Raw genomic sequence first — 8,967 nt, forward strand, 5'->3', positions numbered from 1 at the left:
CCAAATGTGTATAAATTTCAATATGGCTGTTCTTGTAAATCCTCAAAGGCTTTTTAGCGAACATTAGTAAAACAAAAAAAAAAGCCTCAGGAACTCAACTGACAGGTCAGCTATGCAACAAAACTAAGCATACAGGTAGATCTACAATGAGCAAACATATCTATTCTTAGAATGACCTGCCTCTAGTTGAGAATTTGTGTCAAGAGTTATGAATTTAGGTATCCAAATCTCAGATCTTTTGTACAAAGCAGAGGGGGCAACAATTTCACTCAAAATGTCCCAAGTGGTTGAGATATAGAAATGACTTGCAGCTGTAAATTCAGCAAAAAATGATTCTACAAAGTGCTGACTCAAAAGGGACCGAATACATACTTGTCTTTGAATCTGCAGAAGCAGGATTAAAGTTGATAAAAAATTCCTGCATTGATTTTTGGGAGCAAAAAAGTTAAGGGGAATTTAGAGTTGCCTCAGAGAGGCCAGCAGTGTGATCCCATTGATGTTCTGCTGGAGTCTGTGCAGCTGAAACCTAAGCTCAGGAACATGTCAGACTGTGCAAACTATTCTGAGCATCGGCTGCTGACGGCGGGATGAGGGGTGGGTGTCGGGGGTTCAGATGCGCCTACACAGGAACTACCGATAACAACCTATAGCCACTACGAACGCTGTCTGAAACGCAGGTCTTTTACCACGAAAACCAACAAAAATAAATAAATAAAAAAACGTGTTGCTTCCTGGGACAGTGGTTGACCTCACCCATGAACTTTCTGGGACTTTTGTTTTTAAGGCTCCAGACGTTTCCGTTTTGTCCAGTGTGTATCTCTCCGTCATGTCTGGTTCATGTAAAGGTAGATTGCTAGGAGCTGTAGTGACCTTGGGACAGTTTGCTGAGGGCAGAACATTAATTCCTGAAGGGACACATGGTCTGGAGTGACAAGGCCATCTGCTGGAGCCGCAGCAGGAGGAAGGTGGAGTGGGGTGGCTGGTCGAAGGGGGTGCTAAGAATTCCTTTTGCTGGGGTGTGGAGGGAGCAGATATTCTGGGAAACCTTTGCCAGTGCTCAGCTGGGATACTTGTATCTTTCATGGTTTTTCCAAGGGAATTTATAAAGGAGAACTTTCTGTGCTCCTGAGGCGAAACAGGATCAGTTTTCCAGCTCTTAGCAGGGCATTTTTGTGATAATGTTCGTGGTGTGCCACCGCTGTCCCTCGCTGGATCCGGTTTCGTCTCCGTCTCAGCTCGGCCGGAGCTGATAGAGCGGGATCTGGTACCGACCGTTCTGAGGGGGATCATCTTCAAGGAGTCTTCTTTGGAGTTGTGCAGGAAGGATCTGCTTTCTTCCTGCCTTGCTGAAACTGCATGGCCTAAGCGAATGAATATTTTCACGTTGCGCATTGCACCAGAAATGGGCCAGGACCAAACCAAGCAGCAGATAGAGAAGGGCCTGAAGTTGTATCAGTCCAATCAGACGGATAAAGCCCTGCATGTCTGGACAAAAGTTCTGGAAAAGACTTCAGACCCTGGAGGGAAGTTTCGAGTTCTCGGGTGCCTGATCACAGCCCACTCAGAAATGGGAAAGTACAAAGATATGCTTAAGGTATGCAACCTGACACTTTGAATTCAACGTGTGCTGATGAATATTCTCTGGTTTTTCTTTGAAGGTAAAATGACAATAAATCAACTTTAGTTCATGCTTTTCTGAAGGCATTTTTCTCTGACCAGCCAAATGAGCGTTTGCATAAGTCCTGCTCTATTTGAACCGTGTAACTTAGTGGCTGTAAATCCGAAGAGTGAATGTTACAGAGTGTCTCATCACATCATATGTCAACATGTCAGCTCACTTCTGCTGTTGTAGCATTTAAATATTTCCATTAAGGAGTTTGAAGGTAACCACCTACCATTAACAGCCATCCTGAGAAACATGGATTCATTTGTGGGCTTCCCAGCGATGCAGAGTAAATAAGTGTCCTGCAACCTTAGAGTGAGTGTAGGGTGTCTTGTTGATATAATCATCCGCACTCAGAAAGGACCCAGTCTTAATGATGCAGTTTTAATGAGGGCTGCAAAAAGAAGAGGACTAATGACCAAAACGATGCAGTGCTGTTAAAATCTGCCATGTCACACACATTTTCAGCTATGTGTTGTTCTCAGTTTCTCAGATTATCCAAATATTATGAAATACAGTTTTCGAATTATAATTTAATTCCTATAAGCTATTAAAATCAGACTAGGCCTGTGCAAAAAATGAATCTCCCTTCTTACTGTGATTGTTCATATTTCTCGAAAGCTGTTTTCAGTGACATGGCCACACCCAGGGCTAATTACTGTCAGATCTGGAGAATCAGAAAATCCTTTAAATCAAACCCGTCTGACAAGACAGAGTAGATAAAAAAAAAAAAACAACAACTTAAAAGGAGAAACTCATGGAATGATCTAAAGGACTTAGAGAGAAGATGAAAACAAGGTTGTAAAGATCTAAAAAGTGTGTTTAAAATGTTACAACATCATTTCTAAGGTTTCGGGACTCCAGAGTGTGACATTTTCTGCAAAAGGAGAAATCGTGGAGCAGTGATGAATATGTTCAGAAGTATCTGTCCAGTCAAATTTATTCCAAAAATCCAGAATAACATCTACAGTACTGCAGGGATCAGTTGACTCACTAAGCATTCAAGATTCAACAACAACAACAACAACAACAACAACAACAACAAAAAAGAAACTCAGCATATCTGGCATCCATGCGACAGTTTCAAGGCAAAAAACTACTAACACAAAGATGTTTCTCAAAAAGATTTTAGGGAAAATATTCTATGGACTGCAGAAACAAAAGGGGAACATTTAAGAGACGTGTGTCCCATTACATCTGATATATATATATATATATAAAGAAAATAAGCATAATTGTCAAACATGGTGGTATTAGTGTGATTGTTTTGGGTTGCATTGCTTGTTAAAGACAATGGTGTTTTGTCAAAAATGACAGAGTCAGACATAAATTCTAGTTTTTTCAAGGAATCCTTAAAGGAGAATATCTGGCTTTCAGGTTGTTACTTTAAACTCAAGTGTGATTGTGTTACACAGCAGAACAATGATCTGAAGCACAGCAACAACTTATTCTCTCGTTGGTTAAAATAAATAAATAAATAAATAAATAAATAAATAAAAGGAAGGTGTTGGAGTGGCCTACTGAGTAGCTTGAACAGAAATTTGATTGAGATGTTGTGTCATAACTTTAAATTGGCTGTTTATACTCATAAATGCTTCGATGTGACTGAATTAAAGGGGCAGTACTTTGTAAAATCGATTTTTTTAGAACTTTACATCATGTTATAATGTTATTCCTTCAGCAGAAACATGACTGGGGTATTGCTTTGATTTTTTTCATGCATGTTTTAGAAATCCTTTAATCTCCCGTGGCAACCGTTCAGCTGTTGTGGGTGACCAGGTGCCACCTTCGAGGCACAGCTGAGCTGCAGTTTCCAGGCTCCCACATTACAGCACAGTTCTTAAAGCTCTGCATTTCAAATGAGGTTTTGTTTTTTTGCCATATTATCTGTTTCTCTTTACCAACACGTTCCTCTGCAGTACGCCCTCGAACAGATCGACACAGCCCGGGAAATGGAGGACCCAGACTACCTAACTGAAGGCTACCTGAACTTGGCGCGTAGCAACGAGAAGCTGTGCGACTTCCAGAAGACGGTGTCTTACTGCCAGACCTGCCTAAACATGCAAGGCACCACTGTGAGCCTGCAGCTCAACGGCCAAGTGTGTCTGAGCATGGGCAACGCCTACCTGGGCCTCAGCGTCTTCCAGAAGGCCCTGGAGAGCTACGAGAAGGCCCTGCGCTACGCACACAACAACGATGACAAGATGCTGGAGTGCAGAGTCTGCTGCAGTCTGGGAAACATCTACGTGCAGCTAAAGGTGTTCTGAATTCTGCTGCTCATGAAAATAATATGCTGAAGCTCTGAAGGCTGTTTCAGTTCAACCTGGTTGTTAGTCAGCTTTATTTATTCCAGATGTAATTTAAGACCAACAGCCTCAAAACAATTTTCATTATGATTTCCCTGGTTCCTTTCGACGCCATTGAAAGTGCCAGAGTGTCCAGAGTCTTTTTTTATAAAGTTAAAGTTAAGTCTGTTTTTATAAAGTTAAAATAATACCGTTCCACCCTCCCCAACGGATTGTTGTGCACTGATGAACAGCTGACTACAAGAAAAAACAAACACTTTTCCTTTGCTTTCAAGAAATACAAATGAGTTTGAAGCCCAACTGTATGATCTTTGTTAAATGTTTTCTCTTCTCTCTGCACATTTCTTGTCTGACACCTCTGAATAAAGACCAACTGCTATAAAATAATGATCAGGAAATTTAGAAAAGTGATAGGAGGAACTTTACTTTCCACGCTGTGAACTGATGAATTTGCTTGTTTTGTAAAAGGGGAACAGATCCCTTCTTTGCGCAAGCTGACTCTCTGTGCGCAGAAACAGGTTGGGGAGGGAGAGTGGTAGTGCATTGTTACTCTTTTGCTCAAATACATCTGGAAGAAGCTGGGGTCCCTCTGGCATGAGTTGTGTTGTTAAAAGAATGCAGACAAAGCCAAGTAGGACTTCTCATACTAGTGCGCGAGTGGTGCACCACGCTATTTATTTGAAACTGAAGAACTGCAATTCTGCATATCTGATGACAGGACTACGAGAAAGCCCTGTTCTTCCCCTGCAAGGCAGCTGAGCTCGTCAACGACTACGGCAAAAGCTGGAGCCTCAAGTATCGCGCCATGAGCCAGTTCCACATGTCTGTGGCCTACAGGAAGCTGGAACGTCTGCCCGACGCCATGGGGTGCTGCGAGGTATTGTTTTAAAGGAAACCACACCGTATAAATCTCCTCGCAGATGTTAAGAATCTCCCAATTTAGGTTTGCTCACCAGGATTCTGTCATATATGTTGTGCTTACTGCTGACAGGTGCGAGCTCCAGTTGCTCTGCTGTCCCCAGGCCTCTACAAAAATGTTCTCACAGAGGCGCTGGTTTAATGTGTTAACGAAAAGGGCGGCTTAAGTCCCCGCCCTGTTCTAATTACGTACAGAGGGTGAAAAATAACTTGATGTCATTGCTTTGGAGTGTAAAAGTATAGCAACAAGAGACATTTCAGATTTATCACATTTGAATCAACAGATTACACAACCTGGGATACTTCAGATACCGGAGCACCCACATCCTAACCCTCTGAACATTTACTGACATGAAAAACTGAAAATAGAAATAACTGAAGAAATTTCTTCAGCTATTCAAGAGGTGTATGTTAGTAGCCTAAGCTGGAGACGGAGAGCCTTTCTGAGCATAATTTGTGTTGTGCTTTGACAGGAATCCATGAAGATTGCTCTGCAGCATGGCGACCGGCCCCTGCAAGCTCTGTGCTTACTGAACTTTGCAGACATCCACCGCTGCAGGCATGATGTTAATGTAAGGCGACGTTAATGCTTCTGTGTTAGTGTGAACTTGTTGATGTGGTTCATCTGCATTTTTTTGTCGTTTTATTTTTTTTTAATCCTGACTCTTATTCTAGCACATTTATTTATTTGAGAAATGTGTATAAAAGACATGCTGTTGTTCTTTTAAATCATTTAGAAAGCATTCCCTCGTTACGAGTCTGCACTGGGCATTATGACCGAGATCGGAAACCGTCTTGGACAAGCGCACGTCTATCTGGGTGTTGCAAAATGTTGGCTTCAGCAGAAAGAATATGACAAAGTTTGTGCAGTTAAATATATATATGTATATATATTTATACTTGTACCGTTTGTTAAACTGGTGTATTTGTTTAATTGGTTTCTGGAACAACAACTTTTGTGATAAATTTCCTGTGTGTCTTTTTTCTTCTTCAGGCTCTTGAATCTTTGGAGCGAGCGCAGGAGCTTGCAGACGGAATGGGAAACAAGGTAACTGAAGCTTATGAAAAAAAATAAATAAAAAATCAGCAAAATTTACATATAAGCTACAAATCCTTCATCAATCCACATGTCGATGTTTGTCTTGTACCGAAGCTGTGCAGCCTGAAGGTTCACTCCCTGCGTGAGGGCATCTACCGCAACAACAAGCAGCAGGAGGAGCTGCGAGAGCAGGTGGTGAAGTTCCTGCAGTGTGTGGAGGAGCTGGAGCTCTACTGCGGCATGTGTGGGGAGTCCATCGGGGACAGAGACCAAAAGCTGCAGGCGTTACCCTGTTCCCACATTTTCCATCTCAAGTAGGTGTTTACTCTCTCCCAATTCATTCCTACTAAGGAAATGATCATAAAAACAACAATCAAGGACCTTGATGAGTGTTTTAATGTCCTTATACCCCTCAAACTTTTTTTTTTTTTTTTTTTACAAATAAAAATCTGAAAGTGTGCTGCAAAGTATCCTTGGTGATATGTTTCTTTGCACTTCAAGAGGGCTCAGCTAATGTTTATCAGTCCTGCCAGAAGATAAACATTCTCAAGTCTTTTACAGCCTGAAAACTCCTCTAAGAGTTCCCTACATTAATCTCTCTCAGTTCTGACCAGCATTGTGATCTCTGCTATAGGAAGCATAATACCACCACCTCCATGTTTCACTGTGATGGCAGCCACACACAGCATTTTGTATGCAGGCCAGAATGCTGGATGTTGGGTCTCATTTGATCAGATCACCTGCTTCCACATGCTTGCCCTGTACATAATTTGTGTCAAAATACAAAGGTGATTTCTTCGAGCTCCTGTTAATTAAGAGCGAGATTTGTGGAGTGTAAAAAGGGGAATTGGTTGTCCTGGACTTTTTTTTTTTTCTTTATTGATATTAAAGTAAAAGAGAATGAGTACAAATCCAAGCCTTACTTTTAAGCTTTTATTTGTTAAACATTTTTAAAACTACGTATGAGTTTCCTTACTGTTCATAATGATGTGCAGATTTGTATTGCTCTAGCAGAGACGTTAAAATAAAGTGTCTTTATTCTGTGTCCTGTCCCCAGGTGTCTGCAAACAAATGGGACAAAGGGTTGCCCAAAGTGTTTCAAATCCTCCATCAAGCCTGGATTTGTGTGACTGCCACCGTCAGTTTGCATGTTGGTTCTGCAGACGCGGCGTGACGCCTTCAAGGCCCTGGACTGACGTGAAGGCAGCAGGCAGCCTTAGGATGTGCCGAATTTCAAAAAGGCACAAACGTTTGGTCCTCTGCACAAGGGACGACTACTCTAACGCAAGAGAGTCCCCGAGTCTGTGGCTCACAAACCCAGAGTGGGGCCTCAGTCTCACTGAGACTTCAGTCTCAGTCCATCAGAGGAGACACTGTATAACTAACCGTGTTCAATTGTGAGATAAGCTGGAAAATCAGATGAACTGGACATCTGTCGCAACAGGATAAGGACCGCCAACGTCACTGGCTGTTGTATGTGTAAGAACCATTTAAAAACATTGAAATGAGTCTTTGATATCTAAAATCAATGCATATGTCAAAGTTCACCACAGTCTTTCTGTAGGATTTGTTTTTCTCACAACAGCACAGTCACTCCTGAATATTTTTTTTTTCATGTACATAATGTTCTCATGTCATTTTCTGGTAAACATTTGGTTGATTTAATGTAATTTTTTTAAACTAACTAAAATCTCTTAACTTTTGAAAAACTAGTATGTCTTTACAAACAGGTTCATGCAGCTGTATTATTATGTTGTTATTACTTTCTTTTTATTATAGAAGTAAAAAAAACGGACCTTTGATCAGTCATGTATGCACTCAGTTTCTTGGGGGGAGATGTAGAGTTTGAGTTTAATACATTGTTAGTATTTTTATATCACTGGTTGTATTTTACTTGCAAAGGCATTGAAGGGATTGACCTTTTTGATGGACAAAGGAAAAAAAGATAAACACGTCTGGTCTTTTTACATGAGCTAAATGAAAAACTAAGCAACAATGCGAAATTATGAACCCATTTATTTATTTATTTTGCTGTTTATTAGAGTATTTCTTAATAGTCTGAGATTTACTATCAATATTCCATGTAAATGATTTACTTCTAGCTTTGTTGTTTTACCTAGGAGGGAAAATATCTTTAGCTAAATAATGTGCTTTGTTTGCAGCCAGGTTACAGATATTTTAGAGACTGAAGGTAATCTGTCAGTGCAGCTATTTACACTCAGAACTTTAGCTTTAAAATATGTGGTTCCTAAGCAGTCTAGAAAAGAGTCAAATTTGAATTCAGTATGTTCACTATCCGGACAAACAGGAGAAAATAACATGGAAAAATAGTAAAAAAAATATGTGTATTTACAGACTTTATTCCTGCTCCATTGCTTAAATCTTCCTCCTTTTCTGGAAAATTACCTCTTGAATTCGTAGGAACCCTGTAATTAACTGCTGTCTTTGTTTTACAAACTGCAGTATGACGAAGAAAAAAAATCATTGGAATTTTTTTTTTTTTTGTCACCAACTACATTATAATTATCGCACAAAAGAAACATGTATGTCAGGATTTCAAGAAGCAAACTTCACCTTTGAAAGCCGATGATTCGTGTTTGCGTCTACAAAAAACCCCCACCCAAAACAAAAAACGATGATTCATTGTGAGTGTACCTGCTGAAGCAGTTTATTCAAGGCGATCGCTTGCATCCAGTAAATAGAGATATCATCCTGCCAGTTTCTTTAACAATATAAACTACCTCTGTTTTTGCCACCAGTCTTGGAAACAAGAGTAGCCACAACTTCTGTTTCTGTTAGGATTTTCTAGTCATAATGAGGTACAGATTCAAAGGCATAGTTGGAATACTGATCAAACTATGTTATTGTGTCTCATATGGAAGTGTTTTATTTTTTGAAAATAAAGGGCAGTTATAGTGAATGTGTTTTTTGTTTTGTTTGTTTAAACTATTTACACTCCTTTACAGTCAAGTCCTAAATATGTAATCACGTGGAACCTTGAACATGCTGGGATTTTTAACTTGCTCGACTAGCTGAGCAGC

The 8,967-nt window shown here is 40.3% G+C and overlaps 1 protein-coding gene across 1 annotated transcript; it reads left to right on the forward strand.

The window, feature by feature from the left end:
- The first annotated feature begins 71 nt into the window (after positions 1–71).
- rapsn (receptor-associated protein of the synapse, 43kD) lies at positions 72–8,846 on the forward strand. The gene is made up of 8 exons (XM_015046221.1): positions 72–1,594; positions 3,583–3,921; positions 4,688–4,846; positions 5,361–5,459; positions 5,625–5,747; positions 5,882–5,935; positions 6,041–6,240; positions 6,984–8,846. The coding sequence occupies exons 1-8, from the start codon at positions 1,370–1,372 to the stop codon at positions 7,054–7,056; spliced, it is 1,272 nt and encodes a 423-aa protein (XP_014901707.1). The 5' UTR covers positions 72–1,369; the 3' UTR covers positions 7,057–8,846.
- Positions 8,847–8,967: the final 121 nt, after the last annotated feature.

The sequence above is a fragment of the Poecilia latipinna genome, unplaced genomic scaffold (genome assembly GCF_001443285.1).
Source record: "Poecilia latipinna isolate Pla-1442-1.1 unplaced genomic scaffold, P_latipinna-1.0 Scaffold770, whole genome shotgun sequence".
NCBI classification, from domain to species: domain Eukaryota; kingdom Metazoa; phylum Chordata; class Actinopteri; order Cyprinodontiformes; family Poeciliidae; genus Poecilia; species Poecilia latipinna.

Coding starts and splice junctions, on each gene's coding strand:
- rapsn (XM_015046221.1), top strand. CDS start 1,370: ATGAATATTTTCACGTTGCGCATTGCACCAGAAATGGGCCAGGACCAA. Junction 3,922..4,687: donor ACATCTACGTGCAGCTAAAG/GTGTTCTGAATT, acceptor ATCTGATGACAG/GACTACGAGAAAGCCCTGTT. Junction 5,936..6,040: donor CAGACGGAATGGGAAACAAG/GTAACTGAAGCT, acceptor CTTGTACCGAAG/CTGTGCAGCCTGAAGGTTCA.